General features: G+C 43.2%; 1 protein-coding gene across 3 annotated transcripts in view; it reads right to left on the minus strand.

Annotated features, from left to right (window-relative positions):
• The window catches only part of Atp6v1h (ATPase, H+ transporting, lysosomal 50/57kDa, V1 subunit H), a 113,531-nt gene that overhangs the window by 78,463 nt on the left and 10,091 nt on the right, over window positions 1-24,977 (minus strand). For 2 of the 3 annotated variants that reach the window (XM_005396063.2, XM_005396064.2), the window contains exons 4-7: window positions 24,199-24,288; window positions 18,182-18,295; window positions 15,774-15,878; window positions 12,797-12,850 (exon numbers count right to left, since the gene is read on the minus strand). In XM_005396063.2, the coding sequence (XP_005396120.1) occupies window positions 12,797-12,850; window positions 15,774-15,878; window positions 18,182-18,295; window positions 24,199-24,288 (363 nt within the window). The remainder of the gene's footprint in view (window positions 1-12,796; window positions 12,851-15,773; window positions 15,879-18,181; window positions 18,296-24,198; window positions 24,289-24,977) is intronic. The other variant, XM_005396065.2, reaches the window with a different exon arrangement.

Raw genomic sequence — 24,977 nt, forward strand, 5'->3', positions numbered from 1 at the left:
AAGTATAAAGTGACACAAGCTTGGCTAAATGTCTGAATTCCAGTAGAGTACATCAGTTTTTGCCTTTCACTTAAATCTTCTTACTTTCTCGTATCAACTATTCAACGATTCTTTTCAAGAAAGTAATTGGTCTTAGAGCAAACAATCAGTCACCATTTCTAATCCTACAAAAGTGTAATTCATGTTTCATAATCTAAACAACTAATTTGAAGACAACAATATGCAACATGACAACCACTGTTGAATTCCTACCATCTTGTTTAGCAAAGCTCTGTATCATTTCTAATTTTTTTTATTACTTTTTGTTCTCTTTGATTGTTTGATCCATCTTGCATTCTTACATATGGTGATCTGAGCAACCTCACTGAAGATAACAATGTGTAATGTAACAACCATTGTTGATTCCTATCATTTTGTTTTGAAATCCTGTATCATTTTTGTTAGTTGTGTGTTGTTTTGTTTTTGTCTTTGTTGCTGTTGATTTTTTTCTCTTTAACATAAAAAAATTTTTTAAAGTGTAATTCAAGAGGCAGGCCACAGGCGCCCGCCCAGGAGATAGCACAGCCTGGACACACCGGCCCTTTCGGGCCCGGCACCCCAGCCCTGCAGACGCCAGGGAGGCAGGCAGACACTAGGCACCCAGGAAGTGGTGCAGTGACGCACGCTAGTCCAAGGGCTGGCCACTGCCGCGCGGTCAAGAACCACCATGCCACGGAGAAGCACCAACACAATAGACCCGCCCAGAGACATGCATGAACCATCCCAACATGGAGAAACCTCTGGGAAAACATGCCACACGGCGGGTCGCTCTCGGCCCTGCCCTTGAGAGTGAGAAAGGTACGGAGTCAGCAGAGGAGCAGCTGATGAACAAGGACTTGGAGAACATGAGAGCACCGTCGCCCGATGACTCAGAGGTCGAGCTGACTGGGGATGTGAGAGCAGTTCGGGAGCTGGAGACCAGGAGGACCTTGCACAATACCCGGGGAGAAGCCCTGGAAGCCATTCTTCCCCTGACAGTACAGGCTGTGGTGGAGAAGCGAGTGGAGCTCCGGAGAGGTCTGCACTGAGACTTCATGGATTACGTGGGTGCCCAATATTCAGATTCTGAAGAACAGCCTTCATGGAGGAGGTACATGTCTAGATTGCCTGCCTGGGACACTTCCCACCTGATGATACTGAGACTGACTAGCGAGCCGAGGACTTCATCCACATGTTCCTGCTGCCTGTGTTGATGGTTGGGGAGAGGACACTAAGTGGCTGCGGGATCCCAATGCACTGGGAGGCTGGAAAGAACACCCCTCTGCTTTCTTAGACAAGAGGCACTGATAAAGCATACTTCCCTGGATCCCAGGTCGGTAGAGGGACAAACTATTCTTAAAGGTAACTTTATTACTCAGTCAGCCCCAGATAGTAGAAAAAGCTACAAAAAATGGCTTTTGCCCCAGATAGCTCACTTGAGATGTTAGTAAGAATTGCCTCCTCAGTATTTTATAGCTGTGAGGAGGCGGTGGCCAAGGACAGAAAACAAAGAGACCAAGAAAAAACAGCTGCCTTTGTTGCAGCACTAAGAGAAACAGACCCTAAATCTGATTCTCGGGGCCCCAAGAAGAACTTGTCAACTACATTCATCTGCTACTGCTGTCAAAAGCCAGGCCACCTCAAGAGGAAATGCCCTAAGAAGGCCCCTGGAGATCCGTCTGCCCTCTGAAGCGGAGGCCCCAGAGCTCAGACCCATCCTATCAGTTAGTCCAACAGGAATGAGAGGGCCTGGGGCATACTCTGCCTTCTCCCTCTGGCCAGACTGTCATCTCTATGGAGGAGCCCGGGGTAATCATGACTATGGAGGAACAAGAAAACAGCCTGTTGCTAGACACAGGTGCTAGTCTCTCGGTCCTTCTTTTCAATCCTGGCCTTCCTTCCAGCCATCACACCTCAGTGAAAGGAGTCACTGGTAAGGAGGTAATACGCTATTTTTTCACAACCCTTAGGCTGTAACTACTTGTTAGACCTTTCTTGCATATCTTTGTTTTCCTGAGAAACCACTTGGAAGATACCAACATGTATTACAGCAGCCATTGATAATTTCCTACCAATCTGTCCATAACTCTGTAGTTTCTATTGTTCCTGTGCTATTTCATAAATGGATGTATGTTTATTACTATGTGTTTTCAACAACAACCATTGAGAAGTCAATGATTATTTAATTGATCACTCATGTACAGCTCTATTTGTTTTTCCTAGAAACCACTTTGAAGAAACCAATGTATAGTACAACAACCATTGATAATTTCCTATAAAAAAAAAGTGTAATTCAATACCACTAAAGAAAATCACACAACCATGCAAAACTATAAGCACCCTCTGCCATTCCCAGGGACATCAGTCACTTTCCTCTGCTACTCTCTTCCCTCACTCTCAGCAGGCAATAGAAATAGAGACCACATGTTAAAGATTCATTAAGCTACAAACATCTCCCCCTAAGCTGATTCACTTTTCCAGCTGTTATTACTGATCCCTAACGCAAGGCAGCCTCAGCTAGGTCTGTATCCCTCTCCCCCTACATCAGGCTCCACCAGCCAGATTCTTCTCCTACAGGTTCAGCCCTTCCTTCCTTCCTTCCTTACACTTTCCCAGGCTAGCATGAGCAAACCTGAGCAGCTATGAGACCCTCTGTTGACCAGTATCAAGGGACTCTGTGTTTCTGTTATAGATGGTGCCAAAACTGTATTGAAAGAATTGACTGTGCAATTATTCATTTAATGTCATATTCCCAGACACAATGTAGCCCTCTAAAAGTAGGAACCACAACTAACTTGTTCAATATTATACTTTTAGCACCATGCGCTATAATTAGGAACCACTCAATAAATCTTTCTTGAATGGATGAATAAACAAAAGAAAGTACAAATAAACTCTCTGCCTTACACTAATTCTAAATGAATGGTACACAGTATGATGTAATAGTCTAAAGGTCTAAAAGTTTGCTGAAAATTTGTATACTGACAATCAGCAATACTGCAGAAATACACACAATACAGTGCTATCACCATATCCCATTTTGGAGCCAAGAATTATCCAACTGATTGTTAAAAGTATTTCCCTAAGGAATTACAGACCTTATAAAGATGTCTATTTCTTTTTAAATTTAAGTCATTTCAATTTGAGAATGAACATAAATTACTAAATCAACTCTGAGTTTACTCCATGTTCCCCTACTTTACCAGGAAATATTTACGGTGACAAGGGCTCATGTAGCTAGTTTCTATTCAAATCACTAAAGTAATTCATGTCTTCAGTAAACTGGGACCTGTATTTGAACTGAATTATCCAGAATACATTCAAATAATACAGATGTAACAGTGTTAACAAAACCAGAAAAGGACACAAGAAAAAGGAAAACTCTAGACCAGTATCCCTGATAAATACAGATGAAAAAACCTTCAGTAAGATGCTTGCAAAGAGAAGCCAACGATTAAAAAGAGCAAACACCATTATCAAACTGGTTTCATTCCATGGATACAAGGGTTGCTCAACATCTGCTAGTAATGAACACATCACACATATACAATCACGGGTAAAAATGACACGATTGTCTTAACTGATGCAGAAAGATTAACAAAATTCAACATCCCCTCATGATAAGAGCCCTAAAAAAAACTAGGTATTAAAAGATCACTCCTCCATATAATAGAAGATCACACATGACAAACCCACAGGGAACGTCATTCTGAATGGGGAAAAGCTGAAAGCATTTCTCTAAATTCAGGAACAAGGCAAGCATGTTCACTCTCAGAATAATATAATTCTTCAGCTTTTAGCAGAGCAATTACACAAGAGAAAGAAAAAAAGAGGTACAGAGAGGAAAGAAAAGTCAAACTGTCGTTGTTTGCAAATTATCAGGTCTTATACTTGGAGGACCCTAAAAACTCCAGCAAAAGCCTCTGCGAGCTGATAAACGGATTGAGCAGAGATGAAGGGTATAAACCAACACTGAAAGATCAATAGCTTGACTTATACCAGTAATGGGCCAGCTAAGAAATCAGGAAAACAATTCCACTCAGAATAGCTTTGAAAAAAAAAAACAATACAATTCCCACAGCTCAATTTAACCAAGTGTTTTTATTGTAAGACTTCTATAATAAAACTTTCAGAATACTGAAGAAAGAAACTGAAAAAGACATTAGAAGACAGAAAGACCTCCTACACATGGATTGGCAGAATTAATATTGTCAAAATGAATGTATTACCAAAAGGCATAGATTTACCCGATATTCCTGACAGAACTAGAAAAAGCAACTCTAAAATCCATATGGAAACACAAAAGACCCACAACAGCCAGAGCAATCCTAAGCAAAAACAGCAGGCTAGAAGCAACACAATACCAGATTTCAAATTATGCCACAAAAGCACAGTAACAAAAAACGGTATAGTACTGACATCAAAAAAAAAAAAAAAAAAAAAAAGACACACAGAACCACAGAACGATGAAATAGAATAAAGGACACAGAAACAACTCTAGCCAACTACAGCCATCTAATTCTGAATAAAGGATCCAAAAATATACGTTGGAACCTCTCTAACAAGCATTGCTGGGAAAACTGTGTATCCATATGTAAAAGATTGAAACTGTGTCCCTATCTTTCCACCTTGTAAAACAAATCAGTTCAAAACAGATCAAAGACCTAAGTACAAGCCTGGCACTGTTAAGAGAAAACAGCTGCAGTAGGCATGGTGGTAATCTCAGCACTCTACAAGGCCGAGGCAGAAGGATCACAAAGTTTAAGTTTCCCTGGACAACTTAGTAAGACACTATTTCACACTTTTAAAAATTTTTCAAATGGACTAGGCTTAAAAATTTTTTAAAACTGAAGCTCAGTGCAAAGGCCCTACTTTCAATCTCCAATATGGGGAAAAAATAAAAACAGATAAAACAGAGAGGAAACACTTGAAGCCACTGGCACAGGCAAAGACTTCCTGAAGAGCACTCCAATAGAACAAGAAATCACAGCAAGGATCAACCAATGGGATTACCACCAACTAACAAGTTTCTGGACAGCAAGAGAAACAGCCAATAGAGAGAGGAGACAGACCGTGAAAAGGCAGGAAATCTTCCCGAGCTACTCTTCCAGTGTTGTGGAAAATGCAAACTCTCATCACGCAGTACAGCAAATGGATTAAGTCACAGGGAAGCTACCCACCGACGGAATTCACTTTCCTACCGAGGATGAGCTCAAATCCATAGTCCGCAGAACTACAAAGTAATTGAACAACTGAAGAATCAAAAAAAAAAAAAAAAAAAGCATGTATCTTTCCCCAGATTACATTTAGCACTGATTATGAAGATATACATGTCTACCAGAAAAAAAAAAAAAAAAAAAAAAAAAAGTTACAAATAAACATAAACAGTAACACTGCATCCAACTGTTTTGAAAGTGTGTACAACTTCAATATTCACCTTGATAATGCTACAATTTAAGTGCAAACTAAATTTTAAAAAATGAGAAGGGGATCAAGAGCTGGACGAAGGGGAGGGAAAAAAGGAGGAGGAAAGGGAAGGAAAAAGGAACGAAGATGTGCTACATGCGTGTACCAACGCCGCACGGGAGACGGAAGCACTACGTACAGCAAACATACACCAATAAAAGATAAAGGCCAGAAGGACCTAAGTTTCGGAACTGTGAGCTCTTGAGAACAGTCTGTGCCGCAGTACAGAGCAACTGTCCTACAGATACACAGTGAAAAGTGCGCAGTACAGGGGTATCAGTCAAGGATGAATTCTAGCAGCACATAACTAAAATAAATTCCAAAATCCAGTTTCGCATAAAATAGAAGGCTGCTGATTCACAGTCCCAGTATGCTTCATGACTATAAATGACTCTTTCCTCTTAGAACAAAAAAGCAACTGTCCACATATGACGACAGGTATGATTTTTCGCTTCTGGCAAGAGGACGTTCACTTAATTCCTGGAAAGAGGCAAGTACAGAACGCTCACAGCAATTTATTCACAAAGACAAAGGGAAGGGGTAAGGAGGAACCGAGGGAGGAAACCTCGGACAAATCACTGCACCTTTCCAAACTGCTTGAAACTAGGAACTACCAATAAAGGAACATAACCCAAGCCACAGTGCCACCAAACTAAACTAAGAGAAAAACCAATGCTAGGTAATTACAAGGTACTTATCACCTGACATTCATGAACTAAAATGCACACAGCCAAAAATTCTCTCGAAGTCGACTTTGACAACAGGTCTCATAAGTCAATATTCATAAAATACCTACCGTAAATTAAGATACAGTCTCACAAAAAGTGATTTCTATATAAACTGAAAAATGTCTAAATCTTCAAGTATTGCTTTCAATATAATTTTCTTAAACATGATTCAACTACAGATTATTGACAAAGTTTATTACAAGGAACAACTTGTTGATATAACTAAAGAGACATGATTTACTTTATAAATTACTGCTTTATACACAATTTACAAAAACATACCTAATACCTGGTATCAGGTCACCTTACTATTATCTTACTACTTTCACAATGACATATCAAAGAAGTCTCGTACTCAACAGCATTTCAGTTCCTTTTGCATTGCTAGCATGTACCTCCAGGCAATCCTTCAAAAGATCTATCAGAAAAACAAAAGTCAAAGGCTCTTATCTTTTTTCCTTTTCTTAATACTCATTCTATATATACACATTTTAAAGAGTATCAATGTATAAAAGTATTGTATTTGTGATTAACAAGATACAAATGTAAGGAGGGCTGTAATGACTCACGTTGCTAACTTAGTTTGGACGGCAAAACGTCCAGGAAATTAATAATGGACGCTTCTGATGCATCTCTGAGGATTTTTCCAGAGATGTCTGGTATGTGGAATAATAAACTAAATACAGAGATATACCACTAATGTGACTGTCCCTATCCAATTAAGACGAGGGCTAAGACAGAACTAAAGCAGAAGACCGGCATGGTGGCGCACACCTATAATCCCAACACTTGGGAGGCTGAGGCAAGAGGATCTTCATGAGCCTGAGGCCAGCATGGGCTCCACAGTGAGTTCAAGACCAGCCTAAACTACACAGCGAGACCCTGTCTCAAAAAAACCAAAACTTAATTAATTAATTAATTAATTCGAGCAGAAGGAGGACACCCACCAGCACAGTTCTCTGGCACCAAGAGGTGTGCCTCTTAGCTTCAGTGTGCCCTTCTGCCATGATGTTCTGCTTTGCCTTAGGCCCAAAGTAATGCAGGCAGCAAAATATGGACTGAAATGAAGGCTCAGACCTCTCCTCCTGGCTTTTAGAACCCCAAACAGACATGACAGAAAAGAACCTCCCTGTATGTATTAAGTCACTTTTCTCATTGCGGAAACAAAACACCCAATATCCAAAGTTAAAAGTGGAAAGGTTTATTGGAGCTCATAGTTTGTGGAGGTTTCAGTTCATAGACGGCTGGCTCTAAGACAGGATGGCAGGGCAGAGAGCGTGTCACAGGAGAAACGAGAGAGCATGTCACAGGGGAAACAGTTCATGGTGGGCAGAGGGCAGCAAGGCAGAAAAGTAGCAAAGCAGCAGCAGCACCAGCCTGACTCTCCCTTTTATGCCTTCCAGGCCACCCGCCCTTTGGGTGGTGCCACCCACACCCAGGGTGGGTCCCCCCATTACCCACATCCCGAGCTACGCCAAGGCAATCAGTGGACCAATCACACGCCCTCAACCCCAGCATCGCACACCCTAGATCCAGCCACCTTTGAAAAAGCCCAGCTATGACTGTATGAGGCTTTGGGGGGACAGCTAGACACAAGCCATAACACCACGTGACACCACGGTTCAGACATAAAGAGACAAAACAAAGAAACGGCATTAAAGCTCCAAGAGGAGAACACCATGTAAAGGCAAACGCAGTAGAGTAACAGCAGATTTCTCAGCAGAAACCCTACGGGTCAGGAGGACATAAGATATGTGAAAGTATGAAAGCAGATAAACGTGAACCTAGAATACTACACCCAGTGCAGCTATCTATCAGATTTACAGCAGAAATAAAGGCCTTCCCAGATAAGCAGAGACTACAGGAATTCACGACCCCTGAGCCATGTAAGATCGCTAAAGAGACGCCACACACGGACAGGAAGAGTGGGCTAACAAATGACTGCTAGGAAAGAACCAAACATCACACCAATAAAAAGGCAGAAACCAGTAACCTTTCAGCAATAGCCTAAATATAACTAGCAGTAGCCCTCGGAGTGTAAGACTAATTTTGGTATCAAGGCGCATAAAAGTGGGTCTAATATTTAGAATATTTTTACCGATGAATTATTAGTTCTGCATGTTACTATATTAAACAATGAGTACTTAACAAGAAAAAAAATCACAAAAACGAAGAATTGAGCTTTTAATGTTTATTGAGTGTTGATAAAAAAGCACTAACATTTTTAATATCAACCATTTTTGGTGTACCAAGTCTAAAAAAGAACATCAGAAACAAATTCTTACATGAACTCCAATGAAAACACCAATAGTACTCTACAAAGAAAACATAATAGTTTTGAGCGCGCTGTGGCCAGAGCACACCCCAGCCCCCCGCAACCAGCACGCTGCGGCCGGGGCTGCAGCGGGACACCGTATCCCCGGGCACCCAGAGCCAGCAGCTGGGGCGGGAGGGGAAGCTGAAGCCGTGCTGTGCTTCTCCACAGACACGGGGTACCGCAGTGGGCAGCGGGGGCCGCCACTTCACTTCAAAGGGGTAGAGAGAACCCCAGCGCCAGGACAGTCACTGCCAGAGCCCTGGCAAGGAACAAGGGAAGAGCCGTGCAGTCACAGTGCACTAGCAGTAGCTGGGACGCAGACTGGGGGAACTGCGCCGAGAGAGGAGCTGGGACCACCCAGATCCCTCACGTGGTCGCCAAACGCCCCTCTCAGCCCCAGGTACAAAGGACGGGAACGCTCCTCCAGCAGCCTTGACACACGGCACAAGCAGGCAAGCGGCCCTGCCCACAGTGGGCAGGGGCCCTCCCCGCGCCCTCCGACCAGCGGCTAAGAGGGGCCAGAGCGTGGAGCAGAGGAAGCTGTGCAAGGCCCCGAAGGACACAACTGTACGCGGTCCGAGAGCAACCCTGGGCTCTCCCTGCCGGAGGGTACCGCGAGACCAACTCGGGAAGAAGCAGACGTTCAGAACGCTGCCCACTGAAGACCGATCCCAGCCTCCACATCCAGAGGCCAAGAGCAGCCCCTCCCCAGCACAGAGCCGACGCAAACTTGGAGGGACCCAATTTGGACGCTATCACAGCGCTGCGAACACCACAGAAAGTTCATTATTTTTCTCTTTCTTTCTTTGATTGGTTTTCCTTTTTCAGGCTGACAGGGTCTTTCTAAAAGAGAAGTTTATGGCTCTGCATGCCTGCATCAAAAGATCAGCAACTGCAGACAAATAACCTAATGATGCATCTCAACATACGCAAAACAAGAGCAAACTCAACCTAACAGAAGGGAATAATAAAGATCGGAGCTGAAATGAATGAAGCACAGACTGAAAGAGCAACACAAAGCATCGGTGAGACAAAGTGGAGGGCAGCCAAGCCGAGAAAGCGAAGACCTAAAGGAGCTGACTCCCACACACACCTTCTCCATCTTAGTAGAGAGTTTAGATTTTAAAGCTGCGGTCCTACTAGCTCACTGGCTGGTCTCCTTGCTCAGAATCACCGCTCACGTTTCCAACACGGTCTACGTCACACACGGGACCCTCCCAGGATCAGAAGTCGCTTCTACCCTGCCGGCCTCCCCGCATCCCTTCCCACAGTCCCATAGTTCTATCTTCCCAGGCCTACCTCCAAGGCCTTGCTGCTACAGTCACACAATCATCATGCTGTACAACTCTAAATATACTAAAAAGCAGTGAGCTATAAATGGATGAATTTCTAGCTTATGGGCAATACATTCCAGTAAAGCTACTAAAGCTACTCTAAATAAATTTTTTTAATTTACTTCTTCCCTCACACTAGCCACGTTGTGAGCACCCCAGAACCACACACAGCTAGTGGCTGTCATAACGCAGTGTGGACGCACAGAACCCTTCCGCCATCACAGGAAGTTCCACTGAAGAGAACTGCTCCAAAATACCAAAAGCCAAGAAAGAAGAAGAAAGAGAATCTGGCAACTTAAGATAGTATGAGCGAAACACTATCTACAGTAAGTAAGCTAGACTGTATATATGACAAAAGTAACCAAAGAACAGGACACAGTAAGATGAAAAAGCTAGGCGTCTCCTACCCACCGATGTAAGCAAGTGGGCAGAGGAAAAGTGATGCCGCAAGGGAAACAAAACTTCCCATAGTCTAGATTTCGCAAAGCTTGTGTATTCTTTGTCACAGCACTGCCCCAACAAGCCACTGCCCGGCCTGTGCTGCTTCCTCAGAGGAAGATAAAATTTATAATTCACTCCAAAATTCAGAGGAGAACTGAACAGGCAACTTAAGCATGTGTCATCTGAGATTGTCTATTATTTCCACAACTAAGTAAGACAACATTACACATCCGAAGGAACCGCCATGTACGTAATATTAACTGAGCTGTTTGCAATGATCTACTCAGAACGTTGGCCGACGCTTCTAGGGACAGAGTGGCGGTTCTCATTTTGCTGCGCACAACTTGTTTGTTTGTTGCATACTGCCACCACGTGGCAACATCGAATGATGCACCTTACCGAACTGCTCTTCCCCACTCTGCAGACAGACAGGGATCTTAACACAAAATACTGATATATTAAGGCCATCTGAGCAGGCGGTATGATGTGAGGGATATCTAAAGAGCCAACTCTAGTCAGATGCCTCAACAACCACTCCAAGCAGTTCATTCTGTTAGGGTATCTGCCACACAGGTGCTGTGCGACTTTGGACATGCTGGTGCACTTTCCTGCTCGGACCACTGCTTATCCGTAAAATGGGGCCACAGTAGAACCCACAGAGAAGAAACAGTGTAACTACTCAAGGCGAAACTAACATAAAATGAGTACAACGGTGCCCGGCACACAGTTAGTGTTCAACAAATACTGATCTCAGCTTAAGATTTGCCCATTAAAATACAAGTATCAAAAGCAGGGATGACACTCTTCTCAACTTGAGACCTGCTTTGCAAGCTGACAGCAACCTGAAAAATAAGCACTGGGAACGTCACAGAATACACCCAGCTTTGCGGGGCACTGAAGGGAACCGACTGGACAGTCGAAGGCCGTCTCCACCTCACCCCAGCAACCCTGCTGCGCATCCCACGTGGAACGTATGTACACGCGTCTCCCACACAAACCACTCTGACCCTGCCAACTCCATCAGTTTGGCTTCTCCAACACATTTTGACAGAAGAAAGCAAAGTTAAGAATATCGTGTCAGCCGGGCCTGGTGGCACATGCCTCTAATCCCAGCACTCAGGAGGCTGAAGCAGGAGGATTGCCGTGAGTTTGAGGCCAGCCTGGGCTATGCAGTGAGTGCAAGGTCAGCCTGAACTACAGAGCAAGACCCTGTCTAAAAAAAAAAAAAATACCATTTCAGCAGACCTTGTATTATGTAAGCTTTAATAACTTGCAAATACTTGCACAAGTAGTTAAATAACTCTATAAGGCAAATGATTTTGAAAGTATCTTTTTGGTTAATATACCAGAATGCCTCACACAATCTTTCTGAATTTCAAACTGGCATAAATTCAAGCCATATAGTATTAGTATCTCCTAATAAAACCTCCTATCTGCCATTTCCTCCCCCCACCCTGGCCCCATGGCTGCTCTTCTACTTCTACAGCTTTCCTGGCTACTTTGGAGTCCCTCTCCGGGCCAAGGCACTGTCTGTCAGAGCTTCAAGCCAGGTTCCAAAGGGAAGGCCCGCGCCTGCCTCTGAAAAGGACTGCTCCGCTACAGATCAGATCACACATAGACGTAGGTTCTATTCCCATCATGGGAGCTCTGGTAATGAGTTCAGATATTAAACAGTCTCTCCAAGTCTCACTTCCGTCTATCGTAGGCAGCTTGTAGACACTCTTCTCTGAAGATGCTTTGTAAGGTCTCGGGAGCATTTCCAACCACTGAAGCTACACGAACCTCACCCTCACTTCCGCCTCCTCCTCCCATTTTCCTGTCAGCTGGCCCCATCGTGCCAGCGTCACTGGCCGCCAGCTCCTGGCTGTTAGAGCACAGCGAAGTGGAACCTTCCCCAACTGGGAAAGAGGACATTAGCCAGAGCCCGGGGAGCCAGGATGAGTCTTACGCTTCAGCCTCGTGGCTCACGTACGTGGGAAGAGGCTTCTGGGAACCGGCAGTGACCGGGCCACGCCTGCTCACACTCCGTCCTTGCGAGGCCCTGGGCAGCACAATGCGATGGCCTCAGTCCTGTCAGGCATCTGGTGTACCGTCAACATCAAAGCTCTTGGCTAGACGGACACGCGGTCACCAGACAGCTGACGTGTAGAGTAACTTCACTATTATCTGCTCCAGTGTACATCTACACTTAAGCTCTAGCTTTGAGTCTCAGCTCTAAATTCAGAGGCCAAAGCCAAGAACAGGGAAGGACAACTCTCACGTCTACCGCAGAGAAAGTGACCATAAATATGTACATACACTTAGACAATGCAATGAACCTAAGGAGAGGCGGGGACGCGTCACACCCACGGATTCACACTCTGAGAACTAATAAACACCTGCAAAGCTGTCGGTACCTGTGACTCAAACTACTCATCTGCAGGGCGCTAGGAAGCGGTGAATGGAGGAGGAAGGGCGCTAGGAAGCGGTGAATGGGGGAGGAAGGTACTCACGTCACTGGAAGAGACTGTTCCTGGTTCAACGGCCACACCGCTACCGCGCAGTTTCTATTGCGAAACAAACGACTTATTACTTAGATTTGTTTTAAACTGTACCTGCTTTACCAGTTCACAAAGGGAGCTACGTGAATTTTAGAAGCATTTTCCCTAGTCCTACTTTATAAAAGACATGGGATGATATGAAACATTCTAAATGTTGTACTCTTCCAGGTAATACGTTACTATAGCACTAAAAATGGAGTAACAAGTAATGTGAATGCTAAGCTCCAGCTAAATTCCGTAAGGCACGCTAGCAAAAATCTCCATCTCAAGATTTACATACTGAACTTTTTTCTAATAAGATGACTGTCTACACTGAAAGAGCTACATCATCTTTTGTGACAAAGCTTTTCAAAACAGGTGCCTGATGACAGGAACATACTACGCGATTCAAAATTAGGTTTTCCACAGCAATGCTAATAATGCTAATCATCAACATATCAGATGTTACACAGAATGACCAGAGAAAACAGAAGTCAGAAAGTCAAAGGCCAGAAGTACAACAAAAGAAGAGATAATGAGCTTCTGAAAGGAAATGTGTATTTTCTTTTATTCAATAACTACCAAGTATATATCTTCCAAAACGCTGTATTATAAAATCAAAGAACAAAATATCCAAACCTGCAACTAACTGATACTTTTTGAAAGTTTATTTCTCCCAGAATCATGAAAATATGATCATTTTTATGAGAGATAGAACACTTACGGTAGAGAAAAGCAGCACTATCATATGACACACCCGGCACTAATGTATGACATCTAAGGAAGACGGCAAATCCTCCTGCCACTTTCCCTGAACAAGTCTTCAACGTGACCCCAGTCAAAGGCCATGAAACAAGCACCTCCCCAGACCAGGAGCCGCGGTCAGGGCCACAGAGAAGGAGTCACACAGAGGAGAAAGCCAGACTACGCCTGGTGCCCTGAAGAGTCGGCCTCGAGTTGGATCTGCAAAGCAGAAATGCCAAACTCAACGGAAAGCTGAAGGTTATGACAGGAAAAGTATACGAGAAAGACCCAGAAAAGGTCTTGAAGGCATTTATCTAAGACCAAGGAGCTCAATTCCAGTAAAACCGTGCTAGACACTGAAGTACTTTCTTACACCAGTGATGACAGAAGTGAGTTCCGCCCGCTGTTGGACACGGCTGCAGCCAGCTAACTAGTACGTGACGTTCGCCACTCCTGCAGTGACACAGCAGCTGTGAGACACTGTAAAATGACAGCACTAGGGGCACAAGCCTCAGGTGAACTGCCTGAAAGCTAACGGTACACTACGGCAGTACACTCTTCCCTCTCAATTTGCACTGCGTCAGTTTTGCTACAAAAGAGCCTTACCAGGCACCACCACACCCAGCAAGAAAACTAACAATAAAGCAGCATGAGTTTTATTTAAAAAGAGGGATAATTTCAAAAGCAAAACAAAAGGGGAGGGTGTATTTCCTATTCAAGCATTCTGAGTCCAATGATACACATTTAGAAATTTGAATCTCATTGTCACACACCTACTTTTCTACACTTTAAATACTTTGTTTTTAAAAATACCCTCACAAGCACCATAAAATCTTCAAACTGGTGGCCCTTCCAAAAATACTTTATAAAACTACAGTCATGAAAAAGAGTTAATTTTACTCAAGACACTCTAAAATATCTCTATCCAAATGTAAAAGGCAAGTAGCCCACAAGTAGGCAAACAACAGTAAGACCAAAATAAATCTAAGTGAATTGTCGTAGTATCTCTCTTATGCCTCAAATTAAAACCTATTAAAATAACGGGGTCACCAGAAACCTCAGTTACAACTTTCCAAAACTGTATTTTGAACAGACATCTGCTAGTCTACAGACGGCAACAGGACACCCACCAATGCCATCTTCCTAGTCTCACTCCCCTCTGCCGCCCACCCCCCAAATCTCACTCTCCTCTGCCGTTCCTCCCGGAACACTCCCCTCCGGCTCGTCCTCACCACTCCGTTTCCGCGCAGCGCGCCGCCAAGCTGTACCCACACACTTGCCGGGCACCGGAAGCCCAAATAAACCCTGCAAAGAGCCACCGCAGATGTCCTGCCTCTGCCCCGCTCTGAGGACTCCCAGAGATAAACACAAAACGTGCCCCTTTCCAAGCCGTTAAGCAACCTGCTTCGGCCACCGAGAGGAGCCAGAAGACCTCGAAGCAGCCACGGCGAGCGAGCAGCAGGCCCCACCCCACAGCCGCCCTGCGCGGCCCAGAAGGAGCCGCGGGGCGACAGAACCCTCTCCCGCTGCACTGGGCCTAGCCAGACTTACCAGAGACCGCTGCAAGCCTGGCCCAGGCCCCTGGCCAAGACAAGGACACGCGGGGACTGACGCGCTCCGTACCGCGCTGCTCACGGAGCGCAGCTCCCGGCGGCACCCCGAGCCAGCGCGCTCGCCGACGCACCCAGGCAGACAGTCTGGCCTGCTCAGGTAACCAAAGGGCACGAAGACCTCGCCCACCAGGACTGCTCACAGAGCCGGCCCCACACCCACATTTCTTGCACAGATCCTGGCGGGCAGCAGTGCGAGCTGCACCTGCAAGTCTCTCGGCCTGGAACCCCACACGCTCTCCCCTGCGGCACCCCTCCCTCCCGGAGGAAGGGCCCCACGCGAGCGCCTCCTTGGAGGGGCGCAGGCTTTCAGCTCTCCAGGCTGTGTGCTCTGGCAGCTGCCCGGAAGGAAGACACTCCCTGACCACTGAGCCCCAGGGTGGGGACAAGAGCCCAAGAAAAGGCAGAAAGGTGTGAAGTGAAGACAGGCGAGGAGAGGAGGGCGAGACGCACCACGCCCAGGAGCAGTTGGCGGATTCAGCAAGTGCGGCCTGGCGCCACGTTAATAACGTGTCTTCTGTAACGTAACACCCTCACTGTGAATAAGGGAACAGTGCGTTATATTTCTCTCAAAGATGCTAGAGGAAATCTGTTACCTGTGAGCTCAGCTGAGTTTTTATCCAGTTGAAATAGTAATTGAGGTCGCTGCCTTCCATCAGTTCTTTTCCCCAAGCTGCTAACTTGGCAATGATTCTCGCGGCCTGAAAGTTAATAAGAAATATATTTGACTACCACAGCGACTCTAAAAATCCCATCACACACCTTTAAAGCCAGAACTTACACGCACTTTGAGACACGATTTTTGTTAACACTCAATTCCCACAAAAACGTCTATAAATCATCTTTTATAATTTACTCTTAAGTACAAACTTTCAAAATATATTTTTAAATATTTCCATTAAAGTGAACTGAAACTAGCTGTGTTTTAAGAATTTCAGGACATTCCCCAGATTTCTTTTACATTTCAAAAATAAGATTCAGGATTCATTTTAAAGCCAGTAAAAACTTTCAGAAAATGAAGAACTTCCTGAAAGGGGTTACTGTGAGGAACGCAGAGGTTTAGAGCATTAGAGGTTCAGAAGCAAAACGAAAAAGACAAAGCAACAGGAGCTCTCACATTCGTACCGCAGGTCTGCACCGTCACCACCCGCTATTCCACAACCACCTGATCCTCAAAATTTTAGAAAGGCGGCTCCAAGTATTTACACCATCAAGATGTTCGCTTGGATTTAACTGTACATTTAATAGTAATAATAAACCCTGCCCTGACTGTGTTTTTTAGTTTTTTGGGGTTTTTTGTGGTGCTGGGGATCAAACCCAGGGCCTTGCGCATGCAAGGGAACAGCTCTACCACAGACCCACATCCCCAGCCCCTGGATGTTCTTTAATATATATTTTCAATTTTACTGTAACACCAGAAAGCTATTTAAACCAGTGTCCAGACAGTGAAAACAAGCCTTTTCAATTTTAAAGAAGAAAATATATGACTGATTTTTTAAAATTTATTCCTGAAAGAGGCTGTTTAGTTCAGGACTGCTCCTTTCTCTTTTTGTGTTTCCTAACGTCCTGCACGGTACCGGAATACACTGGGGTATAAACACAGACGCATGCGCAGGAAGTAGGAGAGAGCACTAAAGTCGCATCCTGAAACAAGCGGCCCCGCAACACCGCCCACCCACGTGCAGCCCACTCCTCCCTGGAGACGGAGGCGGCTCTGCGCGAAGGTTTACTCTCACCCCTAGGAACCCACAAAAGATTCTTCAGTGCGGCGCTGTCAAGCACAGCTCCTGAAGGTAAGTTTAAAACAAGAATACCGGACTGAGGATTTAGCTCAGTGGCACAGCGCCTGCCTGGCAAGCGCAAGGTCGTGCGTTCGATTCCTGGTACGGGAAAAACATCAAAAAACAATAAATAAATAAATAAATAAATAAAACAAGAATACCTAAGGTATTAGAAAGTAGCACAATTTGTAATTGCTAAATTGTGGAAGCAACCCAAATGTCCATCCACAGAGGATTGGATAAGAAAATTGTGGTACTTTTATATAACAGAATATTACTCAGCTATAAAGAAAGATAAACTCGAGGCTTTTATAGGTAAATGGTCACAACTAGAGACCATACTCATAAGTGAAATAAATCAGACATACATGTGCAAGCACCACATTGTTTCACTAGTGTAAAACCTGAAAGAGTTAATTTAAACTCAGAGGTATGATAGACATTGTGAAATGATAGGAAAACACTCAAGGGTAAAGGGCAATTGGGATGTGGGAAAAGAGAAGGGAAAGAAGGAGAAATTTTGTATATATGTATATGAAGGATAGTTAACACGGTTGTTCTACTGTCTTCTATTTCTTTGCTGCAAGAAACGGTCAATGAGTCCTTGATTAATCAATATTGCATGTCTCTGTTTTCATGAGAAACCACTTTGAAGATATCAATATGTAATACAACAAGCATTGTTAATTTCCTACCACTTTGTTTGTAACTCTGTATTGTCTGTACTGTTCTTTTGCTATTTTGTAAAAGGCTGTCTGTCTGTTAATGTTTTCCTCCTTTTATTTTTAAAATAAAAAAAAGGTATTAGAAAGCAACTAATAAATTAAAGTCGAACAGAGTAGCCGCCTCAAAGCAAAATTTAATTTCACCATAGGAAAATGTGGTTAATCCTGTCGTAGACAGTTCTGAGCTGTTTACACAGCATTTAATGTTAATTAACTCACCCAGTAATCTACGAAACTTTTCACTGCCTCAGAGCAACCGTATCTTACAACTCCGCTTTTACGGAGGTCCCCCTTTTAGGGAACACCATTAAGGAAAGCGAATGTCACGGCCGTTATTCTCGGGGGACAAGAAGGTTACCGAGTCATCAAGAGCCCCGGTTTGTATCCGTCAATTTAAAAATAACAAAGCAATTTTTAAAATTCCCTTCATATATGTATTGTATGTGCGTATATTACATATATTGTATTGTCTAACAATATGATCATTACAAAATTTACCATATGAACAGTAAAGGGATCCTGGCGATTCAGCATTGGCAGAAAGTAGGGCCAGGCAGTGTTCTTGCTGCGTTTTGCATAATCAAAGAAAATGCTGACGCGCTGGTGATTCTCCTAAAATAGAAGAGAAATTATAGCACCAGTCCAAATGAACTGTACTAAAGAATGTAACAACTGTGAACTGCTTCTCACCCTTTCATTCCTTATTCCGTCCCTGTACGTTCTTTTTCCATTGTGTATATAATTTGTGTCTGTCATTATTATTATGTGAGACGTTGGTGGGGAAATGTTCTTTACAAATAAAATCACCATTACGATTCTTCTAACACACAAGGTTTGGAAATACAAGTTCTATTTCTTGTAGGCTTGTACCTCTAACACTGTTTCTACCCTACTACCACCAACAAAGTACGCATACCTACAGCTTCAAAAAAGAAATTAAATACCTATGAATCTGCCTAACCAGGGAGGTAAAATACCTCTACAGTGCAAACTATAGAAACCGGAAGAAAGAGACCAAGAGGACATTAGAAAACAGGAAGATATCCCTGTTCCTGGATAGCTACAATTAGCATCATTAAAACGGCCATACTACCAAAGCAATGTACAGGTGTAATGAAATCCCTATTAAAATAACAGCAACATTCTTTACGGAACTAGAAAAAAAATGCTTAAATTTATATGGAACCAGAAGAGACCAGAACAGACAAAGAAAACTTAAGCAGTAAGAGCAAAAGGGAAGGCAACGCAAGCCTCAAGTTTAAGGTATACTACAAAGCTACAATAACAAAAGGGCATGACACGGGCACAACACAGCACGGTAGTACAGAAACAACCCCACGCACCTTCAGGCTTCTGATTTTTGACAAAGGGGCCCAAAACATACACTGAAGAAAAACTCAATTCTTTAACAAATGGTGCTGGGAAAACTGGTTGCTGATGTGCAGAAGAATGAAATTAGACCGATACCTCTGCCCCTGTACTAAAATCTAATCAAAATACACCAGGGCCAACATCAGCACAGAAACTGCAACTTGTGGAGGACAGCGCAGGAGCAACTCCAAAGCCACAGGCACAAGCAGGGTCCTGAGAAGAGCTCTAACCGTGCACGGAACTATACCAAGAGCCAACCACTGGAACTGACACAAACTAGAAAGCTTCTGCACAGCAAGGGAAGCAGAAGAGGGAAGACACAACCTCCAAAACGGCGGGAAAAATTTGCTGGCTACTCTTGTGAGAGAGGACTATACCTAGAATATACAAAGAACTAAAAGAATCTGACCCCAAAAAATCAACAACCTAATCAAAAAAATGAGCAAATGAAATGAGCAGGCACATCTCAGAAGAAACATCTCAGTTAATAAGCACATGAAAAAATGGTCACCGTCCTTAGTCACTGGGGAAATACTTATCAAAACAACTCTTGAGACTCCATCTTACTCCACTTAGAATGGCCATCACTGAAAACAGAAAAGAAAACCCAACAAATAGGCTCAAAATTTAAAACTGAAGCTTGGCACAGTAGCACACACCTATCATTCCAGCTACTCAAGAGGCTGAGGCAGGAGGATCTCTTGTACTAAGAGTACAAGGTCAGCCGGGTGTGGTGGCACACTCCTGTGATCTCAGCACTAGGGAGGCTGAGGCAGGAGGATCTTTGTGAGGTCGAGACCAGCCTGGGCTACAAAGTGAGCTCAAGGCCAGCCTGAACTGCATAGTGAGACCCTGTCTCAAAAAGACCAAAAAAAAAAGAGTACAAGGCCAGCCAGGGCAACATAGTAAGACTACTCTCAGAAAAAGAAAAAAAAAAAAAATATGACTAGGGGATACATAGCTTAGCAGCAGAGCACTTAGCATATATAAGACCCTAGGTTCAAAAAAAAGAAAAAAAGACCCTTGATTCAACCCCCAGCACTGTATAATAAATAAATGTAAACTACTATATAAGATACTCAAGAGAGAAAAAGTTAAATGTCAAAGAACTGTGAACACCAATAATTCTACATCAACGACACTATCCTACGAATTTATAGACTACAGAAAAAGAAGAGTAGCGTACTTTTCCCGAAGAACGTATTGGCTTCATCCAATCAAAAGACCCCTGGGAAGACCTCGGCAAAAGTCCAGTGGTGAAAACTGAATACATGAACATAAAATTAATATACAAATGTTCTGACAAAGTAAAAACTGCAATTCTAGAATGAAAGAAAAAAGAGGAAATGGAGTAAGCCCACTGACTGTTAGAAATCACAGACACTATGAAAAATGGCCGGGAGCGGGGCAAAGTTCCGGAGCAGAACGCGAGCTCAGCGTACGTAAGAAGGGCTCAATCCTAGCTCCAAAGCAAATTTCTTAAAGCAGATTACCAATAAAGCAAGAATTAACAACACCTGAAGACATGAACACATACTTGAACAAATGGAGTGACATCTCTTGTTCTTGGGTAGAAAAGTCAGTATCATAACAGTGTCATTTTACCCTGTTAATTTATAAATTTTTAAACGCCAATGAACTACTTTATAGACCCAGAGAAGCTCATGCTCAATCTCGTATCAAAAAAAAAAAAAAAAAAAAAAGGAAAATACTGAAGGTAAAAAAGAAAGCTACAGAGGGAGCCAGGCCCAGGGTCCTCTATAATTAAACCCGGGTGGTACTGGGCATGCTCACACAGGCATTGCAAAAGAACAGCACAGGACGGCGACGGCCAGCTTCCAGCACTGTCAGTGGTAAAGAGCCCACTGCAATAGCCGTGCCTTAAGTTCACCAGCGCTTGTACAGAATGCTCAAAGTCATGCCTACATACAGGGGAGGCTTCCTGTCAAAGGCAGCACTGTGCCATGGTGAGAGAGAAATATCTCAGGAAAACAACGCCAGAGCAACTGAACGGTCATTGGAAAACAATGAAAAGCTACCTTACACCACACACAAGAACCAACCCTAAATGAATCGAACATCCAAACGCAAAATAATGAGACTATGTAAGTACTAAAAGAAGGCACAGATGAATTCTACAATAACTTAGCTATGAAGAAAAACCCAGGGGCTCGGGCTTAGCTCAGTGGCACAGCGCCTGCCTGGCAAGTGCAAGGTCGTAAGTTCAATTCCCAGTATCGGAAAAAACCTACCCCTCCCCCAAAAAAAGAAAAACTCAGGAAGCAAAGGCAGGAGGACCACCAAAAGTGTGAGGCCAGCCTGGGCTACAAAGTGAGGTTCAAGGCCAGCCTGAACTGCACAGTGAGGCCCTGTCTCAAAAACAAAAAGAAAGAAAAAAGGAAAACTTTCTATGACTCAAAAATCCAGATTAAAAATTCTGATAAGTTAGACTACATGATAAAAACAAATTTTGGCATTCAAAAAGATACCATAAGGAAAGTGAAAAAATAAATAAACCTGGAAAAAACATTTGTTCTATACCCTACAGAAACATCCCTCGATACAAAAAATTCTTAAAAATTGAGGGGTAGGGCTGGCCATGTGGATCCATGGTAGGGCACTTACCTAAATGCATAAAGCCCCAGTACCCCCAAAAAATAAACAGAAATTACTCCAAGGAGATAAAAGATCTAATCCCTGACAGAAAAGACAAAAAAAAAAAAGGGCAAAGACATAAATAATTCCAAGGGGGAAGAAAAGATATAAAGGTCCCTTTTTTATAACATCCAAAGGTGCTCAGCCAAAGGTGTTCAACTCCAGACACCATTGTGATTGGCAAAAATACAACAGCCTGGCAACACCTTCCCCTGGCAGAGCCACAGGGAAACACACACTCTGGTGGGAATTCCCACATGCTGCTGGGAGTGAAGGTGGACTGGTGGGCAGTATGTTAACAAAACAACACCTAATCCGCCTTTTACCCAGTAACCCAGAGTCTGAGAAGTTACCATGAGGTGTGCTCCCAACAACACAAAAACACACTTGTGCAAGGTTATTGTCTACTTTGTTATTTATGATTGTGAAACACCAGAACCAAACTCAATGTCAGAACATCAGGACTGGTTAAGTAAACATTGGTGTAGCCACAACTGGGGTATTGTGTAGCTGTCAAAAACAGAACGTAAGAAATCTCTGTGAACTAGTATGTGGATCTGGCATACTTTGTTTAGTGAAACAAGCAAAAAATAAGAGCCTATCCAGTAAGTATTTTGTACAATAAAAAGGGTAGGGGCTGGGGATTTAGCTCAGCGGCAAAGCGCCTGCCTGGCAAGCACAAGGTCGTGAGTTCGGTTCCTGGTTCCGGGGAAAAAAACCAAAAAACCAAAAAAAAAAAAAAAAGGGTAAATAAAATAGACAAGTAGCTGCCTAAATTTTCCAAAAAAAAACAAAAACAAAAACAAAACAAGAATGTTAAACCAAAACCTTTTGACACTGGTCAAACACAATCACATATGTAAGAACAGGGAACAACGAACAGAATAAGGTTAGGGACTTCCCTCTAGTATAACTTGCTGTACAATTTTGACTCACTTGAAGCATGTTAACATTTTATACACTCACAAATAATGACAAAATACACAAAGGTGAGGGAAAAAATTAAAGTAGAAAGCAAATACAACAAATGAACCCAACAGTTTTTTAAGAAAAGAACTTGTATCAATGTAGTATCTTTCAGGAAGATAACCAGAAGAGGTACAGGGGGGACAAATGGAATTTCTATATTTAGTTTTTGAGGAATCTCCATACTGATTTCCATAGTGGCTGTACTAGTTTACATTCACACAACATACAACAATTCCTTTTTCCCTACAACCTCGCCAGCATCTGCTGGGTTCTGAGTTCTGGATAGCCATTCTTTCTAGAGTAAGATGAAATCTAGGTGTTGCTTTAATTTGCTAGAAGTAAGAAAAATTAAAAATGTGGCAGTATTTGTGTTAAGAGTTTAATGTTAATCATACTTCCTTTTTTTGCATGGTGCTGGACAATTGTGTCAAACTATGCAAGTGTTAAGAGAAAATTATACATGTTCTTCTGATACATGTTCTCTTCTTAAAAAACTGCTGGAGTCACTTGTTCTATTTGCTTTCTACTTTGATTTTTACAGGAAATGCGAACGCGTGTATGATATATAACCAAGGTAACTAAGGCAGACCATGCCCTTTTTGTTTTTCTCAACGCTACTACTTCAAGGGGAAAAGTTATTATCAGGTGTGCATCTGCTTAGATCATTATGAGAGAAGTCTGCATCAGCCTAGGAGGGATACTAATCCTTCCTCACATTACAAAATCACCGCCTTCTTGACATGATGGCTTCCCAGTACCATTCCTCGTAACTTCTCTGTCCCCAGTACAGGCCACAGTGCACGTCAAACAGTAGGTCATCAATACAGTGTGTGTGTGTGTGTGTGTGTGTGTGTGTGTGTACAAACTGGCAGAGCAACGCTCCCAAAGCACCCACTGACACTTTTGTTCAAGTCTTTTGACACATGCAGGCAGGCACCAGACTCAGCAGCTGGCCTGCTCCTAAGACTCATTCTATACACCAACAATCGAAGCCTAGATTATCCCCTGGCATAAAACACACATTACGAAAAGGCCCTTCTGTGTACAGGGGCAATTAAACCCGTAAACAGACACTTTATGCAAACGCTATAAAGTTTCAGATGGTAAGCAAATCTATTCGAAAGAACAAAAGCACTGAATCCCGTGTCTGGCGCTGGCCCTCGAACACAAAGGCATGAAAATCTGTTGAGTGCCTAGAAGACAGGAGCCGCGTCATCTGAAAGTACACAGGACATCTAAAAAGCATCAAGTCATAGGCCAAATGGTGCTGGCGCAGGATTAAACAGAAAAACTTAGGTATCTCAAGAAAAAATTTATACTGATTACTGATATTCTGCAAAACATCAAGGCTGTGTGAGCATATCTGCAACTAATTACAACTCATTTTCACAAAGTTAAGAAAACTTCATCACTGTGCTCCACAAGTCCATGCTGTCAGCAAAACCTCACAGAAAGGCAGTTACCGTCAAGTGCCTAAAACGATGAGCTCATCGAAGGCATTAAGCGAAGATTATACACACCTGCAGCATGTCATCAACCATAGTCAGTATGTACTGCACCGTCTGCTCTTTGGAAATGTGAGTCATCAGATTTATAAATGTTTTAGCACACTGGAAAAAAATGAAAATACTGTTAATTACTGTTTCCATTTGCAAACATCATTTTAATGAAACTTCAGTAAAACACTATTTCCTTTTCATAAAACAGAATATAAATGCTATTAGCTAACAGAATTACATAAAATGTATACCTTTTACAAATATTGCGATGAAGTATGGGAGGACCTTACTACGACCTACATAAACTTTTGAGCATTTCTAGTGATGAACTTCAAGATGTTTACATTTGCTTTTCTTTTGAGACAGGGACGTGCTACGTAGTTCAGGCTGGCCTTAAATGCCTAGTGATCCTCCTGCCTCAGCCTTCTGAGTGCTGGGATTACAGGCATGCACCACCACACCCCGCAAAACTTTCTTAACTTTACTGCTTTTAAATAAACACAACTAGCCACTAGCCATTCTTGATTATACATGGCAATATTAAGTTAATATGAACAATTTAAATTATCATTGGATTTGAATATTTTACCTGACTTTATGCGTGTACTTCTTGTGAAGCAGAAGCAGAACACTAGAACAAGGGTACTGGAGGCCAGGCACAGTGGCACAGACCTATAATCCCAGGTACTCAGGAGGCCGAGGCTCACAAGGGCAAGACCAGCCTGAGCAACAAAGCCAGAACAAGAAAGAGAGAGAGACAGGGAGGGAGAGAGAGGCAGGCAAACAAAGAGGAAGGAAGG

Source organism: Chinchilla lanigera, unplaced genomic scaffold, assembly GCF_000276665.1.
Source record: "Chinchilla lanigera isolate Chin_1 unplaced genomic scaffold, ChiLan1.0 scaffold00053, whole genome shotgun sequence".
Classification (NCBI taxonomy): Eukaryota; Metazoa; Chordata; class Mammalia; order Rodentia; family Chinchillidae; genus Chinchilla; species Chinchilla lanigera.